The 25230-nt window shown below is 39.7% G+C and overlaps 1 protein-coding gene across 14 annotated transcripts in view; it reads left to right on the forward strand.

Annotated features, from left to right (window-relative positions):
* MAP4K4 (mitogen-activated protein kinase kinase kinase kinase 4) overlaps positions 1-25230 on the forward strand; it is a 171740-nt gene that overhangs the window by 59675 nt on the left and 86835 nt on the right. For all 14 annotated transcript variants that reach the window (XM_004686174.2, XM_004686175.2, XM_012727446.1 and 11 more), the window contains exon 2: positions 24000-24056. In XM_004686174.2, the coding sequence (XP_004686231.1) occupies positions 24042-24056 (15 nt within the window). In that variant the 5' untranslated portion in view covers positions 24000-24041. The remainder of the gene's footprint in view (positions 1-23999; positions 24057-25230) is intronic.

Here is a 25230-nt window from a genome sequence, read left to right on the forward strand (position 1 = left end):
GAGAGGAATTAATAGAATTTGATGTTTCTGTATAATAAGGTTATTATTATTATTATTTTTTTTTACTGATTTCGGAAATCCCCTTCAACTTAAAAGAATTCTTCTGGTATATTTGAAAGATTAGCTAACTTAACCAGTGCTGGCACAGTCTGCCAGCAGAGGAAGGGGCTGGAGTGAGCGCTCAGAGAACTTGATTCGGAGAGGACAGCCAGCACTCAGTGTTGCTTTCAATACTATTTTGCCAGAGAAAGTTGGAATTGATCTCAGTGCTATTGCATCTTTTATTCTTGGTTATAGTGACACAACTTAGGAAGTCTGTGTAGAATTGGTATTACGTAAAGAAGATTAATTTGACATAGTTACAAATATTATTCACTAAAATAGAAGAGACCTGACTTTAAAAGATAGAAGTATGTATATGCATAAAAATGTAGCTTACATAAGGCCCTCCCTGGTGGCGCAGCGGGTTAAAGCACAGCATTGAGAATCTGAAGTCGCTTCCGCATGAATTCGATTCCCGCCTCACCCAGAGATGACCACATGGCGCGGCAGACCTCTCCTGACCCGCCCGCTGCTCCCCTCAGCAGTGTGCTTCGTCTAGCTACCTGTTCTGTTCCCCACTCTGTCTCTGGTGAAGCCTCTAACCGCCCCTGAGCCTCTGGCCTGTACCCCAGTTCTGTATGCACAAATAAATAAATCTTTAAAAAAAAAATGTAGCTTACATAAATAAGAGTGTCATACCCTCATACGATTGCACTTTAGTGTCATGCATAAAAGTATTTCTGAGAATGGCACCCAAATTTAAAGTTTCTATTAAGTCATAACTCATTTTATTAGAAAGGACATTTTTGTGTCACATGAGATGGAATTTAACCTTAATTTTGATATTATCTTTGAGCGCAAAAAGAGAATGAAAACATTCTTATCCTGCTTACCACCATGGGGTTGTCGTAACAATCCATTATGTGCGAGTGTGTATGTGTGTGTTAGGTATATATGGAAAGGAATGTTTGAAAGTACGTAATGTCTTAGAATTGGGTAGTGTTCTATGCATTTTGCGTTTTAAAGCTTGTTTTAAAGGCACCTGAGGAATTAATTATGTGAATAGTTTTGTACCATTATTAGTCACCTAATAATTGTCTGTTTTTAAGGCCTTTGATATTTCTGATATAGATTATACTTGAGCACAATGAACCCCTCACTTTCTAGTCACATTTGTCACACATAATTTAACCTAAATTTACGTCACCATAAATTTAAGATGAAAGAAATCCTAAATATTCTTAAATAAAATAATTTCAAATTAAATTAATTTTTCACTACTTAGTGTTCAAATTTAAGGTTGGATAACCTCAATTATAGAATTCTTTACAATGCCATTGATGGTGTATCTATGAGATATTGTTGCAAAAAATGTTAAGTAGAAACTAAAGTAAAATTGGAGGCAGGAGAACAAGATAACCACATCAGTATTATAAATGAATAATCAGATAAATTTAAAATAAAAGCCCTTTATAAGACAACTAGCCTAATAGCTCCATGTTTGTGAAAGTGGTGCTGGAAAGGACTGTTTAGAAACGAACTAAAAGATGGGGTGGGGGAAGGGAGATCGTGAACATTTGAATATAGGCTGGGTTGTAGCTTATATGGAGATTTTTTTTCTTGGTTGTGATAATAGGTTGTGTCAATAACAAGATATGATACTCTGATATATAATGAAACTAGCTCTAGATGCTGACAACTGACTTTGAAGTGGTTTAGTTCAGGAACTTAACTAAGGAGAACTAGATTGAATGTTGTACAGTGCTAACACATGTTGATTCATATTTTGGCCCATTTCTTTCTGTTTCTCAATTAAAAGTTTCTCAATTAAAAGGTGGAAAATAACATTTCCATTATAGGTTGTATTTTAAAATACAGCCATGTTGATTTTTTAAATGTAGGACCAAATGCATTCTTCTATATTTGTTGCCATACCTACTTTTTGCCTCTTTTTAGCTTTACTTGTTTAATCCTTAATCATAAAGATATCACACCTGGTCTTGGAAATGCTGTTGACAGCCCTTAAGGCTGGCTTCTGTGCTTGCCTCCCAGACCCACCTTTTTCTTCACTGAAGTTAATGAACCCTTCAGGAGATACTTAATCCCCTACCTGATAACTTAAGCTAATGTGAGTACTGGGCTCTGTAAGTTAGTCTTTAAAGTTACAAAAAACGAAAGTCAGTTGTTGCTTCTGTTTTTGAGCAAGTGAGGGAAAGTGGTCATGGTCACACAGGCTTAGTGGGAAGGAATTTCTGTGTGGGGATTTCAACTCAGGTAAATTCATTTCAATTTTTGCTTTGATAAGCCAACCTAGGGAATGCCATAGTCTGTGAGTCCTCACCTGTGTGCTCATACTTGCAGACACAGACTGTCACAACAGGATTTATTTATAAGGGGGAAATTGGGAGACATGAAAAAAATGGCTCAGATGGCTGTCCATGCCACTCCAGAGTGGCTGCAGTGTCTACAAGTCCAGACTACAGCTGCACCACCAAGCACAGAGCTTGAGCGCTCCCCTGACGTTCTGCCAGGTCTTTCTTTAAACAGTGGGAGACTCTGGAAGCTTGGAACAGCCCCTGGTTACTACTGTTTTTTGGGGTGTCACCCAGGTCTCTTTAAAGTTACTTCTCAGTATAAGTAAGTACACAGGCAGATGAGCTGAGCAGTTTGGAAGAAAATCTCAAGCTTCCATTTCCCACTCTATTATTTTTAGAGCCTTAGTGTCTAAATAGTTAGTTTTTTCCTTCTTTTTTTTTACATTTTAAAGTTTTCTTTAAAAAAATAAATAAACATAGCATGTTTTTTCCTAACCTGTTTCCGGCTTCAGGATCTCTAGGCTCATTTCCCTTTATGTTTCCTGTATTAGGACGTAATTCTTTCAAACTTTGTCCAGTTGTATAGGTTGAGGCAATTTCTTTCCACTGAAGAGATTTGTTGACAATAAAAAGGGGATGGCTGGCCCTCCCTGGTGGCCCAGCGGGTTAAAGCACAGCACTGAGAAGCTAAAGCTACTTCTGCATGAGTGCGATCCCCGCTTGCCCCGGAGGAGACCACATGGCTTGGCAGACCTCTCCTGACCCGCCCGCTGCTTCCCTCAGCAGTGTACTTTGTCGATCTGCCTGTTCTGTTCCCCAGTCTGTCTCTGGTGAAGCCTCTCACCACCCCTGAGCCTCTGGCCTGTACCCCAGTTCTGTATGAATAAATAAATAATTCTTTAAAAAAAGGGGGGGGAATGGTGAAGAAGTAGAACAATGGGTAAATGGCTCAATAATCTGAGAAAAAGCTGCATACTGTTATCCTTTAGAAGAATAACCTAACAGCCAGCCATACACACTGTACGAACGTGTTACCTTACTGGAAGTTGGGGTAGGGAGACCCAATAAGTTAATATGACTTTTATTAGAAAATTTAAATATTAAAAGTTGTAAGGCACTTACCTCTTCTTCCATAAGTATGATTTTTTCAGTGCTTCAGCTTGGGTTTCAGGGGAAATAGCCACTTTTTGGACATAAGGTGTGTTTGGCTTTTGCTTGTACTTTAATCAGCTATCTCCATAAGGGCCCTGTCCTCTGACTCTTGGATCTGAAAAGTAGAGAACAGAAGAGGACTGGCATATTTCTAGACGGAACGACACACATTTGCTCCTTCAGAGGCTAACTCTGTCTCTCTGCACCAGCCAGTACTTTATTCTTTATTCTTTCGTGAAAGCAGCTGCTACTATTTTTGTTTAATGCAGCAAGTACTGAATGCATAGAATATTGTTCCCTCCCAGTACATGTTGTGAGTGACCTTCTCACCTTTGGAAGTGCTCCTGACTGTTTTATGCGGACCAGAGTCCTTACTGGGCATAGTTCTTGGACTCCTGGCCCAGAGATGTTGCCCTGTATGTGGCACTACTCACAGGGTGTGCAGGTGGCGTAGTCTTTAATTCACCAGGAGATCTGTCTCAATAATTGAGCTTACAGCTTCGCTTGCTAGCAACTGGGTTAGAGCAAACTTTACTTGTACTCAGACCTGTTATTCTACCAGCCCCCCCCCCCCTTACTTTCCCACAAATGAAGATTGGGTTTCAGATTCTTTTGGAGTAACTGTTGAAACTGATTTTGTTTTTTTCCTCTTAACTGTTATTTGTGTGCTTTCTTCTTTACATGTGGATTATTACCTGAGTAACTTAAACTGCCTCTTTAAGTATATGATTATCTTTCATTCATAATCATAGTGGTATTTTAAAGTCATAATGAGTTGGGGGCCAATAAAGTGATTTCTGCTTAAACATTTTTGGATCCAGTTAGGTGGTATACTCTGTCCTTTTGGTAAGATTCTGATCTATTTTCTCTGTAATTGATCGGTGGGCTTGGTCTACTTGATTTCTACACAATCAACACTTGGCTGCATTGAGCAAAAATAGTAGTTGTAGCTGCTTTCACTGAAGAATAAAGTGCTGGCTTAGAGTGAGTTACCCTCTGCAGGAGCAAATGTCTGTCATTCAGTTTGGTTTTGACTGGCTTTTGTGTGCTTTTGGTTATGGTCCTGACATTTTTAGATTTTGCTTGCTTTCCTTAATGTTAGTATCTGTACAAACCTCGTAGTCTATTGCTTTCTCTGCACACTGATACCTCTCTTATTGACCCCTCAAATAATAGTATAGGATGCTGTACATTTCTTTCCTCTTTTGAAGGGGTTAAGTGGGAGCAGGGTTTGGTAAGCGTAGACTTGTTCCACAGTAAAGGGTGTTTCCAGCTAATATGACTGACATTATGGGTGATCCGCACTACAAATTTTAGTGGCTACTCAGCCAAGTGTCTGATAAGCAATACTGAAAGGTTAGAAGAACATGTTTTCTTCTTTTTAGCAAAAGACTGAAAGACAAATGATTTTCATTTATTCATTGGTCAAAAGATGCCAGGACTCTCAATAAACACAGGGTATAGGTGGCAGTTAGTATAAGCCTTGAAACCTTTCTAATTAAAATGTTTTTCTCTAGTTTCAGTCAACTATTATTGATACACAGCACTGCACAAATTTAAGGTGTACAGCATAATGATGTGATGTATTTATAACATGAAACCAAACCCTTCTAATTTAAAACCATAATGGGTTTTGGTGGCAAAGATAAAAGGAGAATTCTATGAAAGCTTAGGGTTTTTATTTATTTATTATGTGCCAATTTCGCAATTTTAGATGAAAATCTTTGCTTTTTGCTTTTGCCAAAACTTGTACCCCATGTTTGATGTATGCTTTGTTTGAAATAACTGTAATTCATGGAGTCTTCAGTAGTATTATGTGACTTGGCTTTTTTTTTTTTTTTAAATGTGGGGAAATTTCACTGCTTGATTATTTCATTTATTTATTTTTTTAAAAATATTTATTTATTTATACATACAGAACTGGGGGATAGGCCAGAGGTTCAGGGGCAGTGAGAGGATTCACCAGAGACAGAGTGGGTAGTAGAACAGGCCAACTGACGTACACTGCTGAGGGGAACAGCGGGTGGGTCAGGAGAGGTCTGCTGCCCCATGTGGTCACCTCCAGGGCCGGGATTGAACTCATGCTGAAGTGGCTTTAGCTTCTTAGTGCTGTGCTTTAATATGCTGTGCCACCAGGGAGGGCTGCTTGATTATTATTATTATTATTTTTTAAAGATTTATTTATTTGTGCATATAGAACTGGGGTATAGGCCAGAGGCCCAGGGTCAGTGAGGCTTCACCAGAGACAGAGTGGGGAGCAGAACAGACAGATCGACGAAGTACACTGTTGAGGTGAGCAGTGGGCGGGTCAGGAGAGGTCTGCCACGCCATGTGGATCACCTCCAGGGCAGGCGGATATCGAACTCATGCAGAAGTGGCTTAAGCTTCTTAGTGCTGTGCTTTAACCCCCTGCGCCACCAGGGAGGGCCCTGTGTTACATTTTAAATGAATTGAATTCTCACTTATTTGGATATTATAGGATTGTGATACTATGAAACTCATTAAAAAATTTCTTCATATTCTGAATGATGATTCTGACCCATTTATTGGAAGTTGTATATGTAAAAGAATGTCTGTAGGGAAATAGGAGATGACCAATAATTCTTAACGTCTTGATGGCTGTCACTGAGTTAGTTTTCTGACTTTAATGAATTTATTATCAATAAAAGTATAATTTACATATTTAGTAAGAGGATGAATAAGTTTCATTTTTCTCTCTTTTCTGTTATTATTGATTTACACTACTACCTGTTCTCCAACAAATTTTATATTTTGGAAAGTTACTGGAAACCTGTTTCATATTAATAAGGTGTTAACCTCACCCCCAAGATATTAATATAAATGTATTTGAAGACCTCAGATACTACATTTCAGATTATGTAGTTCAGGTTTAAATTTCACAGAGCCTAGCAGTGTAGTTCATTTTGCTTCATAGAATAAAAGTGTAAAGTAAAATTGGCAGTGCAGATTTTGATTTAATATTTTTGCCATAACTTTCCTTCTGTGTAACTATTTTGTAAATCAGGATGGGTCATTATGTCCCCAGTATTCTTCTTGCTTCATCTCTGTGGATAGGTCTAAGTGGTGTATTCTGGGCTTCTTAGAATTGCGTTGCTTTCTCATGACAGTCAGCCACAGGGTCCGGAATTGTCCTGGTGGGCGTTTAAGCTGGAGCAGACAACTGTCACCAGATGATGCAAAACTGGCAGGGTCCAAGGTGGTTGTAAATTACACACATAGGTGCTCATGCTCTGGACGAGTGCTTGCCTGTTAGCTGTGTAGGCACTGTGTAACTTATTTACTCAACAAAATATTAAGCGACTAACAATATGTGGCAGAGATTTACTGTCGTTTGTTAAGCAACTAGGAAAAAAAAAACCTTTAAGAGTTGTTAAAGTAATGATAGTCACTTATGTCACATGTTCATATAGCAGAGCTCATACAGATGCTGCGCTTTCTAAACTGTTCTTTTTTTTCCCCCTGTATTGAAGACCTGAGACACTCAATCAAGTCCAGTGCTGGAGGATGATAGAGGAGCCATTTATAATACCTGGAAAGTCTTTATCTACAGTGTGGAGGACATGCTGATGAGCAGGATGGGGGAATTAGCAAAGTCTTCTTGTGCTTTTCTGGGGATGAAATTTGCTAGGGAGAACTGTTTCTAGACCACTCGGATCTACCAAGAGATGCGAAGATGGCAAAGTGAACTGTGCGGTTTAGAGGTTACATCCCCTTGCTGTGATACACTTAGCCCACATCTCCTTTAAGTATTCCAGTCCTTCTTTTGTCCTTTTGAGTTGTGTAAGCTCATTTTCCTTTCCTGCTTCTGTTCAGTGTCCATTGAGTTTAAGGTGCCTGCTGCAAAGAAGGGAGAACATCTTCCTACCTAATGTTATTTCTAGCCCTTGGCTTCCATGCCTCAATGTTATTCCTGTCACTATACTTATAACTGCATAGAGCTTGTGCAGCTGGTTGACAAGTAGTTTAGCTGTACTGTGATTCCACTGTTTTCCTCAGTCACAAGATGATTAGGATGCCTCCAGGTCGGAGGCAGTCATTTGAAGAATTGGGAACTATAATGAGAAGGCATCTTTTTGACTGCTCACTGTCAGTTAAATAGAGCAAAATTCCCACATAACTTAATAGAGGCCTAAGAGCAAAACAAATAGTTTGATGTCTTGTGATTAATGGTTTGAAGAACTAAATGCTTGTGGTCCGGACTCTGTGGTCCACAGTGGGTCAGCAGGGCTTCTCTGTTGCCTCTCACGCCTCCCTCAGAAAGGTAAGGCTGGCAAGCTCTACTGTCCTTGTACTGTGATTACTCTTCCAGAAGTCATTATTCTGTTGGCTAAGTGTGTGTTAAAGGGACCTTGGCCAAATAAACTTTTTTTTTTTGTCCTTAGTCTCCACTTGGTGGACCTCTAGTGGAATGGATGGGGGAAGAGGCCCAGAGATTTGTACTCAGCATCTCAAAAATCACTTAAAAATCAGAAACAATTCTCTTGATTTTTGCTCTGTGAACCAGCGAATTGTTTTCCCCTTTTAAACCGACCGTATCTACAGTTGAAATTCACTTACATGAGAAAGGACACCCAGTAGAAGTTCCTGTGAACTTTAGTGAATGTTGCAAAAAGTTCTTTGATCTAAGTACCAACTTTAGTAACACACTTAAGTGATCGAGAGGAGGCAGAGCTATGGAAATACTTGCCTCTACATGTTTGCTTCCTTTAAATTGTGGGTTCTTGTGATTCCCTTTTCAAAGATAAAGATAAAATTATGTGTCACTATCCAAGAAAAAAAACTTGCAGAATTTCCTTTTATTTCCCTAGTTTTGAATAATAGCATGCTTCACTTTCACTGCTAAGTTGGAAAAATAATGGATATAGCACAATTTAGTGAATGAAGACTTGCTTATTCTCGTGTGCTTCAAAGTGTTGAATCAGTTTCAGGTAATATTAAAAAATTGCTTGTACAAATCACAGTAAATCACTTTCCCTTGTGTTAGCATTGTACTGGATTCCCCTCCCCCCCCCCCAAACTCCTTAAACTCTTGTCTTTTTTATGTTGAGGTGTAGATGCCAAAGAGGGGGCTGACCCTTGAAAGTGGTACTGGTACTTCATCTTCTTCACTTTGCTTTATCTCTATCTGAGTTGGCAAGGTTCACTTATTTGTATCACTGAAATAGTGCTAAGACAGTACTCCAAATCACCAAAGAGACAGTGACCAAGGTAGAGGACAGGTCACACTGTCTGACTTCGCAAGTTCAGCAGCAGTTTTCAGTTCTCGTTTTTTCTTGGATAGTGACACATACAGTGCATTCAATTGCAAGACCACCCAGGGAACAATAACAGTGGGGTTTATTTAACAAAGGGGGGAAACAAAGAGTTTGAAAAGCAACAAGTGGCCAGCTATCTCACCCCAGATAGTGTCCAGAAGTCCCAAACAAAAGACTGCTCATGCAAAATTGGCACTGCCCTGTCAACAAGGGCCTGGAGATGGTGACACACCTACAAGAGTGGGCCAGGATCCAAGTCACAGTGGCAGTTGGAGATACCCACAGTTGAGGCCACTGAGATGATGCCACAGCACCCATAGCAACAGTGTGAAGGCTAAACTGTACAGCATTGGATGCTGGACTGGACAACAGCATTAGGAGGGAGTGCTGGATTATCAGAAGTGGTGGACAGCTCCCAGAGGTGACCTGGGTACAAAGTGTGCCTGTCACCTGTCCACAGTGCTGGGCAGCATTGGGCAGTAGTGCCAGGGACCATCAGTCACCAGGAGGCTGTGACAAACATAACAGTGTTAGTAGCTCTTTATGAGCTCTTAGAATAAACCAGTAGCACAACAGTTCTTTTAGATACCAAGCCAGGGTGCTCCTATTAGGCATTGTCAGAGGTAGGGCTGGAGGCAGGTGTGTGGCCGTGTCTCTGTGAAGGTTCAGTTTCTCTACTTTGAGGTGGGTTGCTAATTCTTTCTTTGGCGGCCAAGAACAGAATCCCTAAGTTGTTCGTGTCCTACCTTAGATCCTCTTTCAGGCTTTCCCACTCTGTAAGCCTAATTGCACTGTTTTCAGCCCTAAGCAACAGGACCATTTAGAACCAATCTGCTTAATTCTTACTTTTTGATTGAATAATTAACTGATGGCTGGTTCATTTAGCTCACATCTGGGTTGTTCCGTTCTGCAGTCCAGGTGCCAGATATAAAAGGGAAACCTTGGTCTTGCACAGACCCTGACCTTGAGGCAGGCTCCTAGGCTGGAACTGATCTTTGCACCCTGGGCTCATCGGCCTTCCAGTGGGGCTATAGATGCGCAGTGTAAAGGGCGGGCCTGTAGCAGCACTGTGGGTGCCTGCATTTTCCTTCATTTAAAAACTTTAATCTAGAAAAATTGTCTTGTTTTCAGTGTACAAGTTTATGAATTTAACACTGTATAGATTCATGTAACCTCAATCAAAATATAAACAGTCCCCAAACACCGCCTAGCTCTCTGTTCCTTTCAATTCAGATTTTAAAGCAATGTCTTGGTGCTAAACAGAGCTTCTCCTTTCCTAGGCAAGGCTGTTTGGTGGGAGGCAGGGAGGGTGTGGGGAGGGGAGCACTGCCATGGTAGAGTAAGAGCAGACACATAAGGTATCTCACAGAGCAGGGGTTTATTCTCAGGCAGGCTTGAGTCAGTTTTTATGTCCATTCTAGGTCTCATTGCTTGGTTTATCTTAGCCCATCTTACTTATCTACCTAATTAACTGGAGTTTCTTCTTCTTAAAGTCTGGATGATAGTTCTAGCTGTTCATATTTTGTAGTTATATTTTAAGACTTACCTCAGTCTTAATTGGCCTTTTAAGCCAATGAATGAGCATTATTTTACATGGCTTTCTAGGGCCATTATTGGGGGGCAGTTGGCCTATGTCCTTAAGGAACAACATGGACTCATGGGCACTAGGAAAAGAGAAGCCCTTTACCTCAGAGACAGGTCACAGAAGAGTGCTGAACCTTGGAAGTGAGTCAGTGTTTGGGTCATATTTTGTCTCCTCCTTTGATTGTCTTTTCTGTAAAGAATTTCTTGCCAAGTGCCCCCCGCTAGTCTGTTGAAGTAGGGGACTGGTGTGGAAGACTTGGTAAAAAGCCTTTATGGAGAGATACTGTAAAGAATTTGAAAGTGGCGTCTTCTATTTGAGATTGTAAAAGTTGTGTTTCCATATCAGAAAATAGATTCATCACACACATGTACCACTCACAGCTTGGTCTTCTTTGGCCTCCTGATTATTCATTGAAAAGTTATTTGCTGAATACCTGCTGTGTCTTGGCACTGAATGTGATGTTGGGAGTGTTACTCTCCATACCTCTTAGAATGGAAGAGTTATTTGCTACCAGTTCTCTCACCTCCCAACTCCCATCCCTAAAACAAAAATTCTCGAAGAGCAGTAAAGTGGGGAGGGTTGGCTGTATCTTCTGTTTGCCCAAGGCAGTCCTGGTTTATGCTTGCTGTCCTGACATACTTCTTTTTTTTTATTTTTTAAATTTTTTTTTATTTATTTGTGCATACAGAACTGGGGTACAGGCCAGAGGCTCAGGGGCAGTGAGAGTCTTCACCAGAGACAGAGTGGGGAACAGAACAGCAGATCGACGAAGTACACTGCTGAGGGGAGCAGCGGGCGGGTCAGGAGAGGTCTGCCGCACCATGTGGGCACCTCCGGGGCAGGCGGGAATCGAACTCATGCGGAAGCAGCTTTAGATTCTCAGTGCTGTGCTTTAACCTGCTGCGCCACCTGGGAGGGCCCTCACATACTTCTTAACAGTATCTCATTCATGCTTAAGTGTTCTGTTTTGATGATGCCTCAGTGAAGTGGGAAAGGAGGCGGGCTGTTGTTTGCTCATTTATCAGTGAAGTGTTATGTGACATCTGCAACTTGGACTTTTCCTACATTGTCTGGGTCACACCTGCTTGTTTTACATGTCCAGAGGATTACAGCTATCCTATTTACTAGCAACAGCATGACTCTTAATTTACAACAGCATGCAATCCAGGGTGATGAGTGTTTGGGGGGCTTTAAAGTTTTTATTGAGAACATGACTTTTTGGTGGTAGATACTAGGGTCTTTTTAACATTATTTCCCATGGAACCATAGTTGGAGTTACTCTGAATTATTTAGGAGAGCTTACAAAATACAAATGCTCAGACTCTAGTCCTAGTGATTTCCATTCAACAGATATGGGTGTGGCCCAAACATATATAATTATAAACAGAACAAAAAAATAACCATCAGCAACAACAAATATATCTCCCAGTGACTATTAGCCAGGGCTGAAGAACCACTTCTACTCCATGCTAATATGTGCAAACAAATGTATGTATCCGGAGTTGGGAGAGTTGTGTGGCTTGCTGGGAGAGCTCTTGCACGCCCAAGTAGACAGCCTCTGCTCACTTTAGATATTGCTTCCTGGACTAAGGGCCCAGCTTTAACAAATCTATTTTCTAAGAGAAACTAAAAATTTGGAATGTGCAGCCTCTCAGTTTTGTAATGCTCATTTCACAAAAGACAAAAAGCAGCTCCCTCCAACATCCAAGCCACTATGGGAAATGAGATACCTAATTTAGTCAGTGAATTATCAGGGAATAAGAACTGTGTTATTAGCATCTAGAGAGCTGATTCTAGCCTTGGAACTCTCGAGAAGTCCCTTAGTAGGATGCCAGCGTAATCTGAAGTGGCAGAAGTGCAGCCACAACAAGACAAACACAAGCTGTTTTTAATATGGCTTTGCTAACTGACTGTATTATTATGCAGCAGTTGAATTTTGCAACCACACATCCCAAGTAGCTGTGTACCAGCTATTAACTTGCAGTGATGTGCACCATAGATTTAGGGTTTTATTTTTTAATTTAAAAACATTCCCCTTCTCTTTTGTCTTCACAGAAAGAAAGGAGACTTTGCTTGCAATAAATATTTGGCTAGAAAATCATAGCCATGCTTTCAGTACAGGCCTCAGATGCAGCCTTGAAGATGAGTTTTGCTAGTGGTTGGTGACTGGGAAAACCTGTACCTTTTGTTGGCCAGACCCACTCTGCCTGCTGTTGGGGGAGGCAAGTCAAGTCATTCATCACTTCCTTTGGGCTTTCTCCCCAAATGACAAGGTATCATTGAGGCCCCCTGACCACCCTATATTAAATAGCAGCTTCCCCATCTCTGACACTCCCTCTCCTTTCCCCTCTGCTAGGTTTTTTTTCCTCTGTAGTTTTTTGTTGTTACTGTGAAATCTTCTGAATATATTCACAAGTGTGTTCACTTGTTTGTTTCCCCCTCTTAGAGTGAGAGCACTGGCTTCACCTGTTCTGTTTACTGTTGTAGCTTTATCAGTGCCAGGTAAATCAGAATGCTGGCTTTGGAGCTGTGGGCATTTCAGCGTGAAAGGGCCAGGCTTGTGAGAAGTTGAGACACAGAGAAGGTCATAAATCTGTTCAGTGACAGCAAGTTTGACTCATGATCAAAATTTCTTTTTTCTTTTAATATGGGTTTATCTTGGGTTAGTAAATTTTGGTGTTTTATGGCTTAATGAGTTTAAACTCACTGTTCTCTTTCTACTTGCTGTGCTGTTAGGGTAGTTTGGATGTTTGTGGTTTAGATTGAAGAATTTCTGCAGGGTGGTAGGGATAGCAGCAGCACATTGGGGTGACTGCATGGCAACTATCAGTTTTTTCAGGGTGCCTTGCTTGAGACATCTGAGGCTGTGGAACAAGAAGTCAGGGATTGATTCAATCGTGGAGATAGTTGAAGCTAAAAAAAGGGCTTTTATAAACTAGCCCCCTGGCTGGGAGCTTCCCTCTGCCTGAGCAGATGGGAAGGAAGCTGATAAACGTGTGTAGGGATATATCACTTCTTGACTGGCCACTTCTTGACTGGCCACAGATGCTTCTCACCAGATTTTATATCTCATCAGATTTTACATCTCATCAGATTTTACATCTTGTCTTCCAACTTGTCAGTTACTGAGTGGGCTTGGAGTAGGTTCCTTCTTGTACATGACCTGTATCACAGGGCTTTCAAGAAAATACACAGATCCAAGTTAAATGATTCAGTACCTAGTGCACGTGAGTTAGAACCACTAGACAGCTTTGTGACTTTGGTAACTTTTCCTTCTTTTCTGTAAAACAGGGTTGCTTTTTTTCTTTGTGTGGCTGTGAGAAATTCCTGTATGATGCATTAAAATATTTGATATCACTTTTGTGTGCTAGACACAAACAGTAAATGTAAACATGTTTGCCAAAAGATTCAGCCCTTAGTGGTTTCTTTATCATCCCTTCCTTTGTGAAGTTTGTTAGGAAGTAGGAGGAAAGGAGAAAACTGAAAAATAGAAGTGTGAATTTAATCACGATGTCACTTTGCTTGTTTCATTATATAAGTAATTATTGCGTAGGCTCGTCTTACACAGTGGTCACTGAAGGCGATTTAGAGCCCTTCCTCTATTGGTCCCACTAGGTTTATGAAAGCCTTAATGAAGTTATAAAACTGTTCTTTTACTGACTTATTCACAAAGTCTTTCATTATGATTCTCATCCTGAGAAAGTTATAATAGGTAGTGTGTACAGCTCAAAAAGAAGTGGTTATATAACACTAAGGAAAACTCATCTGCTTTTAAAAAATGGTTCTTTGTAGTAGATCCTGATTTTTAACAAAAGGTGCTTTGAGGAGAGAATTTTCTTTTTCAAGTGCTGCTGAGGCTCCCTATTTTCTCTGGAAATATCTTTTATGACATTAGTCCTTTCATTTTGACCAAATTAGATTTTTAGATGGATATGATCTGAGTTTACATGAGGATCCTTTTAATTTTGAAAACTTTAGTTGGCGGCATTATTTCTGTTTAGTGGAAATGCTAAAGGTGGGTTTTCCTCTACCGCACCCACCAACTTTTGGGCAGAAATGGAGAATTATGGGTATAAAATATTTGATGAATATTCATTACAGGACAATTAAGAGTTGTATACAAAACAATTCTTTTGCCTTAAAAAAATAAGGTTAGTAGAATTATGAATAATGAGTGAAATATTTTGTGACTGTTCAGCAGGCACAAATTAAGACTTTGAATACCAGCAGAAATACAAATATTACCCATAGAGACCACATGTAGGAAAGAATTATGTCCTTTAAGTTGTGCCAGAGTTGGAGATGGGCAGTAGAAGTGGTGTGCGTCCAGGAACTAAATTATATATGCATTTACCAGTCTTTCAGGCAGACACCAAGTTGCTTATGATTTAATTTTAGGTAGATACTGTCAATATATCCAGTTTCAAGGGCAGTGTTATTATAGAGTTAGCTTTTTGATGTGCTGAGAAATAAAAACTTAACTTGAAACCCTTCATTGAAGCTGGGTTGGGGATATGTGGGAAGGGACCATGAACATAGCAGTTCAGAATGAAAGCATACATTCATCCATCACTTCCTCCATTATCTTTTGATTTGTGTCTGAAACATTTCTTCTCTAAGCCAGTGAGTTCACTTTGAGTACTTGAGTGGCGCTCAAAGTGCTAATATAGTATTAAAATTAATGCTGTGGCTATAATTCTACAAAATGGGTGGACTGTGATGCTAAGAAATACAGGAAAGCTTTTTGGTGGGAAGGAGGAGATGAGTGATGTCAGGAGGGAGAAGGGGACCCACAGAATTGGTTTTTTGTTTTAGTTTTTTTCCCAGGCAAGTATTCAGCCATTATAACGAATAAATAGCCTTTGGTTAATATTTATTGTTTTGTGTCTGATGCTTTCTGGACTCCTGTGGAATCTTGGCAATCACAAGGCTGGTATATATTCATTCAGATTTCAAAAAATATATATAACCAGTGGTTTCCAGTGGTGTATCTGTTCTAGCTTCACAGTGCTTGTTAAGTTTAGCCCCTCTTGTTATGCTATGGTTTGAAAATGGGTTCCTTAACTGCTCCCTTTCTTTCTTCCCATTTGAGAAACTCAAAAGCTTCTCTATATGAAAATAGGATTTCTGCTTTAAAGTATGGGCCTGAGGTCATACTACTACAGTAGGTTGCCAAGAAAGGAATTCAGAGAGAGAATTTTATGATCAATAAATATGGGTTGTTAATTTTGTAATAATTAAAATAAGGAAATATGATATATGACTTGGTTTTCTGAAGACGGAATTGATCAAAATCTAGTAATAGTTACAGGCAGTATTTGTATGGGGGCCTGAGAATGACTGGTTTTATGTATATATATATATATTGAAATTTGAATGAATACATATCACTTTGTGATAGACTTTGTATGACTAATTTTATTATTTTTTACTTTCTTGAAGATCTCTCACATTGGAGGGAAATGCCTAACAACTCGTGGTAGTTTTGAATTTTGGAAGACTTCCCCTGCTAAGCTGATTTCTTAAGATATTGTGATAAGTCTTGATGATCCCTTTCTGCTTGTTCTACTGCCCCTAAGCTTGATGATATCTAGTAGGAGTAGGCCTGCTACCTCAATGTTTGGTTTTTTAAAATTGCTAACAGGTCCTGTTGCAGAGGGTCATTACCACCATTTTACAGGGGAAGAAAGCAATTTCCAGGAAGACTTAAGTAACTTGTGCTGTTGTGTGTATGGTGGAGTTGGGCTTCTGACTCCAGTGTCCTTCTTGGGCATTTAACATATGTGAAGTAAAGGAATTAATGAGAATTAGTTTATTTTTTTCTCCTTCAAAAAATATTAATAGAAATTTAATCATTAATCTTACTGATACAGAAAATTAGAGAAAGAAGCTCACTTGTTTTAGTAGCTTCAGATAGTCAACAGATAAGAAAATAATAGTGTTTTTATAGACACACTTGCTTAGATAGGGAATGTGTGTTTCAGGTATTTTATCTATTGGGCAATTGCCTTTTCTCCAATTCTGCATTAATTACCTTTAGGTTAGCACTTTAATGTATTTTGACAGAATCAGATGGTCAAATTTCAAGCTTAGCAGTCCTGGATAACTTAGCTGTTGAATGTGGTATGCCCTGTACCACATAAGTAAGAGAGAAGAATAACTTTAAAAATGTTTGCTCATAGTAAAAGATTTGGGATTTTTCTTGCTGTTAAAGTACTTTTGTTATTTTAAATTAAAATTGCTGACTCTGAAGTTAGTTGAACTTCTCAAGTGAGTTGAGGAAAAGGTAGTTGAAACGTGTATAAATGTAGTGATAATTGCTTGCAGAATCTGAAATCTGTTGTTTCAGATACCTTCATAGGAATACTTTTATCTTTACTATGGTAAGAATGAAAATGCTAGTTGTTTTGTCGGCTGGTCACAGAAGTTGGGACAAAATACTAGTTTTTCTTCTTTCTCATGTTTTCTGGACCCTTTGATGTTGATGCTTTCTAATTTGTCAGTCTCCCTCTGAAAACATAATTCATCATTCTTGATGCTGTAGTCCAGACACTGGCTTGCCGCATGTACCATACTGCAGGCATCTCTTGGAAGGGTCGGTGTCCTTTTAAATGCAGCCTTACCAGGTATCTTAAAAAAAAGTATCCTGGCCCTCCCTGGTGGCGCAGCGGATTAAAGCACAGTACTGAGAATCTAAAGCCACTTCCGCATGAGTTCAATTCCCGCCTGCCCCGGAGGTGACCACATGGCGTGTCAGACCTCTCCTGACCCGCCCGCTGCTCCCTTCAGCAGTGTACTTCATTGATCTGCCTGTTCTGTTCCCCACTCTGTCTCTGGTGAAGCCTCTCGCCACCCCTGAGCCTCTGGCCTGTACCTCAGTTCTGTATGCACAAATAAATAAATCTTTAAAAAAAAAAAAAAAGTATCCCCCTGGCCTCCTGGTCTTTGAAGGAGCTACTCCAATTCTCATGGCAGTGTTTCTTTGCCCCCTTTCATGTATCATGTATGTGTTGATCCAGTTGTTTCTACTTCTCTACCTGAAAGTGTTTTTCGCTGTAGTGGTAACTCATTTTTGGAAAGTTAGTCTACTGTCTGGCCAGTCCTCTCTCTTCCTTCTGAGTCTGTTTTAGGGCACAGATTCTAAATGACAGAACGAGAATGCAGAGCTCAGATGACTAGACTCTTTCTTTGTAGGAGTCAGAATATTAGAGCCTGATGTAATGTCCCCTGAGGCTGTGACTTAATTGCAGGGACAATTGCTGTTCATAATGCTTTCTCTTGGCCATTATGAAAAATGTCTTTAATGTACTCAAAATTTCAGGATTTAAAAAGTTCCATCCAGATTAGTCTCTTAACAAAAACTGATGTGGCACATAAGTTATTTTACTTTAAGCTGTCTGCAAATCAGGCTGTGCAACATGACTCCATTTCCTGGGGGGCGGGGGATGTGGGCCCTGGGTAGTTGAAGTCTTACCATGTTGTCTGTTTTTGACTGTTTCATTCTCAGTTGAACTTAAATCTACACATTCTCTGCTGTTGAGGCATAGTTTTCCTTAAAAGGGAGGGTTGTTCCAGATAAGGTAGCTTTGACCTAAGAAAGACAGACTTCTATATTCAGACCTTTAATTTTAAACCCTTTAAGGAATAGAAGCTCTGTCTTACTAATTGCAAGTCATGACTGATCTCATAACACACATTTCTGTGTGTTTTCTCTCTTCTGCTCATCCACAGTCCTGATCAAGTACTGGATCAAGACATATATAAACAGATGAAGATAATACGACATAGTTGTTAAAGGATGAAATGTGTAAAAAATAGCCTGCTCATGTCATACTCAGGGTGTCAGGGGTCTGTGATCAGGAAACCTATGGGCATGTTGTCATTCCTGCTTTCTATCTAAGGAAGATTTGAGAAGATGGAGGTATTACCTGGGGTCATTTGAGCTATCTTTTCTCCTGTTATTTACATGGTCCCCCCCCTTAGTTGCTTCATGGGATGCTGCCAGGACAATGTCTCAGGGCATCTCCCTGTTGAATTTTGGATATTTTGCAGATGCGAGTGAGGTCTGTAGTTTTGAGGTTTACAAAGCAGAACTAGCTAAGCTTTGCTTTTGGGGTGGGTAGGTATTAAAATCTAGAGAGGTAATCAGAGGATTAATTGCCGCAGGCTGAGCTCATGCTATTCTGCAAAGGATCATGTAGGCTCCATAGGGGGAATGGTTTGGAAAAAAAAATATTTTGTAATGCTTATTGTAAAGTAGTTTTTAGGTTCACAGCAAAAATGAGAGGAAGATACAGAGATTACCTGTGAAACTCTGCTCCCAGATAGTCTACCCTATTGTCAGCATCTTCTACCAGAGTAGAGCGGTGTATTTGTTAGAACTGACTATTCACTCAAAGTCTGTAGTTTACATGAGGGTTCACACTTGATTGGTAGCTGGACAAATGTATAATGACATACATCCACCATAAGTACTGTCACTGCTCTAAAACTTTTCTGTCTTCCATCTATTTGTCCCTTTCCCCAATTGGAACTTTCAAGTTATAAACTATAAGTGAGGTGAGTGAGACTTCTAGAAGGAGATTTGACAAATCAGGTTTGATTTAGCCATTAGGTATGTATCTTCCTAGTTTTCTGGGCCTACTTACCTATAAAATTAACTGTTATAAGAATTTAGTTGTTAGAATCTGACCTTCACACACCAGAACCTCCACTAAGACAGTGAATGTATACACCATAGTAATAACCTGTGTAATCCAAAAAGTATATGGGAACTTGGATTTAGTTTAGTTTCACACAGGCTTGGAGGATTGACTTACAAAATTTCAGAATACATATGACTCTCTAGAGACTTTGTGGATTCTATCTAGTACCCCACTTATAGAAATCCCATATTTGGGTCTAGGATGACGCCTGGAAGTCAGCATATCACCAGTAAACAGTGATTTTTGTAATTGACTTTGATTTGTTTAATAGTAAAGCTTACCAACTCCAAGTACAGGGAACCTCATAATCTTAACAAATCTCCAAAACAACAAAACACACTTAAAAATCAGTAAGGTCAAAGAACGGTTTCCAAATTAGATGGGAATGAACAGCAGCCAGGTTGGTGCTGTCTTCAGACTCAGTGTGATGGTGGTATTTTCTTGGTCAGGTGCCGTGTATGGCATTTTCTTTTGTCCTTCTAAGTCAGGAGAGAGGAGATAATGTTTTGTCATACAGCTTTGAGTCTTTGATAGATAACTGCTTTCTCCCCTTGATGGGATCTGGTGAGACTTATTTGCACAGATCCCCTGTCCTTTGATAGCCAGGCACATCAGGGTAGTCTTGAGGCCCCTGCAGCAGCAGGGACTAATGATTCTACCCCACTAGTCCCATTGTGGGCCATGGTGTTATTCTCTTTAACTCCATTTGTGCTGCATGTCAGTGCGGAATAACTTTCTTTGTGCTGTTCTGTTCCTCCTATAGAGTACACTGTTCTCTGTCACCATTTAATGCCCCTTCTTGTGATTTATATATATATATTACCCCTTTATAAATAATAGTTGTCATTACAGTAGAGAGGGGGCCCATTGTCAATGTACCTTGGAGCAGGTAATTAAATAATAAAATTCCGTCTAAGCTCTTCATCTGTAGGATAAGACAGAGACCTGCTTTGTTGCCCTCAGGTTTGTTTTTAGTATCTATTGAGAAAATAGCTGTGAATAGTATATGGAAGCTTTTCATTATTAGATGTCTCCTAAGTGCATTATGTTTACATGGCACCTAACAAATACAGCAAGCCATGGGTCTTTAATCTGAGTTCTGTCATTTTATAATCCTGAATGTGACACCATCTCCAAAAAATATTGGTAATAGAACAGGGAAGAGTCAAGTCCATAAATGTATTAGGTGTGTACATTTAATACTGACCAACTCATTTGCTGGTGTCTATTAAGAGTGGACTAGACAGTGTAATGAAACTCCCTATTACATTTCATGTAAAGGTCAGGAGTTTCATTGATACAACCTGCTTGATCCAGAGTCAGGTGGAAGAAAGTCATATTGTTTATCTGTAGTGAGTAGACTGTATGGAATAGCCTTCCAGAGATGATATGTGGTGATCCAAATAGGATGTAGCAGATATTCTCTCAAGCCTTAAACTTGAAAGAACAATGCCTTTTCCTGATCCCCATAGTCTTTAGCATTGTGCCCCTGATAGTGACGATGTGTATTTTCTTTTCACGTTCTTCTGAGGCAGTGTGAAGAAGGACCATTTGTTATAGCTAGTGCAATACCAGGGGAGTATGATGGTGGGAATTGGGTGGCTGTCCCGAGGGTGCAACTGACCTTTTTAGTCTTAGCCTACCCTGAGAGGGCAGTCATTAATACATTCTTTCTTTGTTGAGGAAATCACAATTTTTTTCCTTTATAAAACTCTTCATATAATTTTGCACGATTACATGCATATTAACATTCATCTATTCAGCCCTGGCTTTGCTTTTTTTCCTCAAACTGTTTTGCTGGCCATTTTGGTTCCTTTACACAAACATGGGGCATCTCAGGAGATTATTACTTCTGTTAGTTTCAAATTTGAAGTTTTTCCACCTTTAAAAAAGTAATTCAAGAATTATCACCGCACTGTGTCATTTTTTTCTGAATATATGCTTTGGACTTAAATTGACTAGATTTGAGGTTCTTACAAGCTGAATTAGGGAGAAAAAACACTAATGGGTCTCTGGTGGGAGTAGAAAGAGGAAGACCCTGCTGAATGTCTGCTCTTTGCCAGGACTGATTACCAGGGTTTAGTGTATGCCCTGCATTTTATTTATAGCTTGTCTTATTCTAGAAAAGTATCTTAACCATTTGGTGATCCTAGGAAGTATGTAGAAGTATCTTTCCCAAGGAAATACAGGAACGAGGCTATAGTAGAGGAATGAGAGCCCAGGGCTGCCTCAATGTCACATTTATTTATCACAGTACAGTAACTTGTTTCTTAGAAAGGAGGGTGACAGAATTAAATTCAAAATGGATCTCATTTTGGAAGACTTGATATATGTTAGTGAAGACCTTTGCATGGTTTGTTGTCTGACACAAAATAATTGATTAATTGTTAGGTCTTGAGTCTATAACCCCTCAGTAAGGAAAACTCAGGCTCTGTATAAAGCAAATACAGTGTCACAACACTCAGCTTTTATTCTGCAGTCAAACTGTCAAGTCTTGAAACTACATTTGTTGTCTTGAGTTCAGGGGTAGAAGGGAAAAGAAAGATACCGCTGTTATATAAACACCTGCAGAGATTCTTCAGTGCTACTCAGATCTTCAGGAGACTCCTTTCACCCACTTCTCACCTAGCACATTCCTAGTATAATGCTACTGGAAAGAGGGAAAACTGAATTAATTCCTGGGACATTGTCTCTCACTATTTGGTTCTGTCAAGGAGAAACCTGCTTTAGTAATTTGGGAGTAACTGTAATGCAGGGAGGAGTAGCAGGTCTGTGTTTACAGATTTGAGGACAATCTAGGTGCTGAGGAGATAACTGTGTGTCCCTTGAACAGAAAAGTATGGAGGTTTGCTTTATACTCTGTCCTTTTAAATTCTACTTTTTCCCCCCTTCTTCTATTCAAGAAAATTGTAATTGGGCTTCATATTTTTAAGACCAATCATAGCCATGGGAGTTTTATCATCAGTTGAGGAAACAGGGTCTCTTTGGGGTGTGCTGTGTCACACGCTGTTCTTTGTAACTCAGTTGTTCTCAACAGTGAACTTAGGATGTGGCCACCACTCTTGTCCCTCTCTACAGAGGAAATTGAGGTATGATTGGCTGTTGGTAGGTCCAGGTCACAGTTACCTGTGGAGCAGATGAGTGTGAGCTCCTGCTCAGTATCACTGGGGTAATGAGGGTCCTGCGCAGGCCTCAGACATGAAGGATAACTCCATTTCTTATGTATTATGCTTAGCACAGCACTGCTGGTTACACAGCTTTAAAAAGGCTGAGGTTTCTACACATAGATAGAAATTTTAAATGAGTGACTTAGAGGTGGGTATTGTCAAAGGATACTGAATCGTGGACAGATAGGTGGTAAAAATCAGAAATAGGGAACATAAATTACTTTCCTGGCAGAGTTGTCTTCCACTTGCTAGACCTCCAAGATGGAGCTTCTATAGGTGTCGGTGGTCGTCGACAGGACATTTTCTTTCAGGGTTGTGGGTTAAGTTGTTCAACTGAGCACAAAAACATGCCAGACTCCTCTCCAAAGCTATTTGGGGATGTGAGAAGAGGTGAGAAAATGGGGTATTGAGGCAGCCACTGTGGTGGGTAGCGCAGATCTGTTGAGACTGGGTGTGCTGGGAAATGTCTGCAAGGGCAGAAAGGCAGCTCCTTGGTACATGGACTAGTAGGGCACCCTCTCCACCTCAGACACAGAACTTTAGGCTGTACTGCAGGTGTGTGTGATACTAGAAATGGTGCCTGTGCTCCGTGGTAGCACGTGAAGGCAGAGGACAGTTCATGTTAGCAGATAGTGGAGGTGGAGGTGTTGGTATCTGCCATGGGAATTAAAAACCAGCTCTTGGCCCGTGAAATGTATTGTCTCGGTTTCCTGCACTAAATCTTTGCACAGTTCTTGCTCACTGGGCCACTGTTGGACTGAATTCTGCCATCACCACATAAAATTGTGACACAACTGTAATACATTGTCATTTTCTTGGGAGTTGTTTTCTCTGAGTTGTAACTTGACTTCCTGCATAACATTTCCAGAATAAATTAAGAGCTTTCCTCCGGTTTCAAGTTCATAACTTTTCATTGGGAGGCTACATAAAGCAGGCTCTTAGAAACATGGGAACATCCTGTTTCACATTTGTTGCTTAAAAATCCATTTCCCACAAATTCTTAAGCAGATTGCACTCAGGTCGGGATAGCCGTGTAACTCTTGTTACTTGTCTAAGAAAGAAAGTGGAGCATTGCTAACACAGGGCAGCGAGGAACAGGACTGGACAACAGTGGAAGCTGATGCCCCTCTTCTGTGTGAGAGAATAACATAAAATATGTTTGCAATATATGTAGCTATCTAAATGGATAACAAATTTTATATCTCAGTTCAAGAATTAGAAATTAAAATATTGCTATATGAAAGCACTCTGTGATACCCCCACCCTATACTCTTTCTTCAGCCTTCTTACATTGGGACTGCAAGAAAGCTTCACATATGACTCAGTGTAACTTTTGTAAAGTTAAATAATGGGTCTTGGGGAGTACACCAGGGAAAAACGACTATTATTCATTTTTGACAAATATCTGAAGTTTTATTTTTGGCTTGTCATGCAAAATGTTAAAAGGAGTGGTCAGCCTGATAATGTAGAGAACACTATTTAAGTTGCTTGGATTGAGAGACAATAGTACATTAAACCCAGGAAAGAAAGAGGGAATTGATGCTTTCTCAAAACTCATTGGTTCTACTAATTGTTTTGCTTATTAGGTATATTTCATTGTCATTACAAACCATATTCTGTTGGAGAACATGGAACCATTTCATCATCACTTTGGGGAAAAAATACAGAAGAGATGATTTGTTGAAACTTCAACCATTTTATTCTGATGATTGTGCAAAACAGTGGTACCAATTATCTTTCTCTTCTCTGTTTTTCAGGGTCGACATGTTAAAACAGGTCAGCTGGCAGCCATCAAAGTTATGGATGTCACTGAGGTAAGATTGGGTCATGAATGTATTTAAAGAAACAAATAAAAGACAAGACTCCCCTATCCTTCTGAACCCCATTGTAAGACTATTGTTTTGTTTGAAGAGTTGATCTTGAACAAATGGTCCTCCTGTGACATTGTGGGTTCATAAGGACTAGCAGACTGTTGGCTTAAATTGTTGCAGATGGTCCCCAAGTAACTAAGAATCAGTAGCATTTTCTTTACATTCTCCCCTTCTACCTCTCCATCTGAGTGATGTCATCCTTGGCAGCATAATGGGCTATAATTGGAAACATCTTCTCTAATGGAAAAGAAAAGATTTGAGAGAGATCATGGAGGTCACATGAATAGGGAGGCTGAGGAGTGTGGGGGTGGGGAAAAGCTTCTCTAGGGTATTAGGCCACACTTGGGCCATTTCTTTTATTTTTAACATGAGGAAAGAAAGTAGATCCAGCCAAGTTCCCAGAAGTTTGAAAACAGAAACATCTGCTACAATGCTGAGCAGATTGTTGGCAAAATTTAGTAGCAAAAAATAGTTCCTGAAATGGTCACATGAGGATTTACTGTGTAACTTTAGATGGGAGAGAGGAGAAATTAACTCAGACAATATTAGTGACTGTAGCTGTGTATGTGCTTGTACATGTGCATTGCATGAGAGTCCGTATTCAGTTTTTAAGATATAGTCATGAATTACGTGAACTAAATCCATATTATTTCAAATTATTTTCATCAGGAATTTTATTTTACACTCATGATTGCTTCTAACTTGTGTAATTATGAGTAAGATTTACCTAGATTGAGAAACCTAGAGAGGTGTCCTCTTCTGCTGCTGCTTCTTTACTATGCATGCTTACAAAATTAAAGAATATTTGTCTCTGGACCACATGTAAACTGATAGAGCTTTATGCAAATATTTGACATAAGACATTTAAAGAGGTCACTGCTTGCTTGTCTTTGGAGGTGTTATAATGAATAAATTAACTATTTAGGTTGGTTGGATGGTCAGAAGATTGTTTTACCAAACTGTGGTAAGAATTTTGTCGTATTGTAGTGGGCCTAGCTTGGTGTATAATTCAGTAAGAAATTGGATGTTTCCAGTTAAATTTTTTTAATTTTTTTTTATTTATGCATACAGAACTGGGGTACAGGCCAGAGGTGCAGGGATGGTGAGAGGATTCACC

This window comes from Condylura cristata, unplaced genomic scaffold (assembly GCF_000260355.1).
Source record: "Condylura cristata isolate star-nosed mole 26May11 unplaced genomic scaffold, ConCri1.0 scaffold00020, whole genome shotgun sequence".
In the NCBI taxonomy this organism is placed as follows: Eukaryota; Metazoa; Chordata; class Mammalia; order Eulipotyphla; family Talpidae; genus Condylura; species Condylura cristata.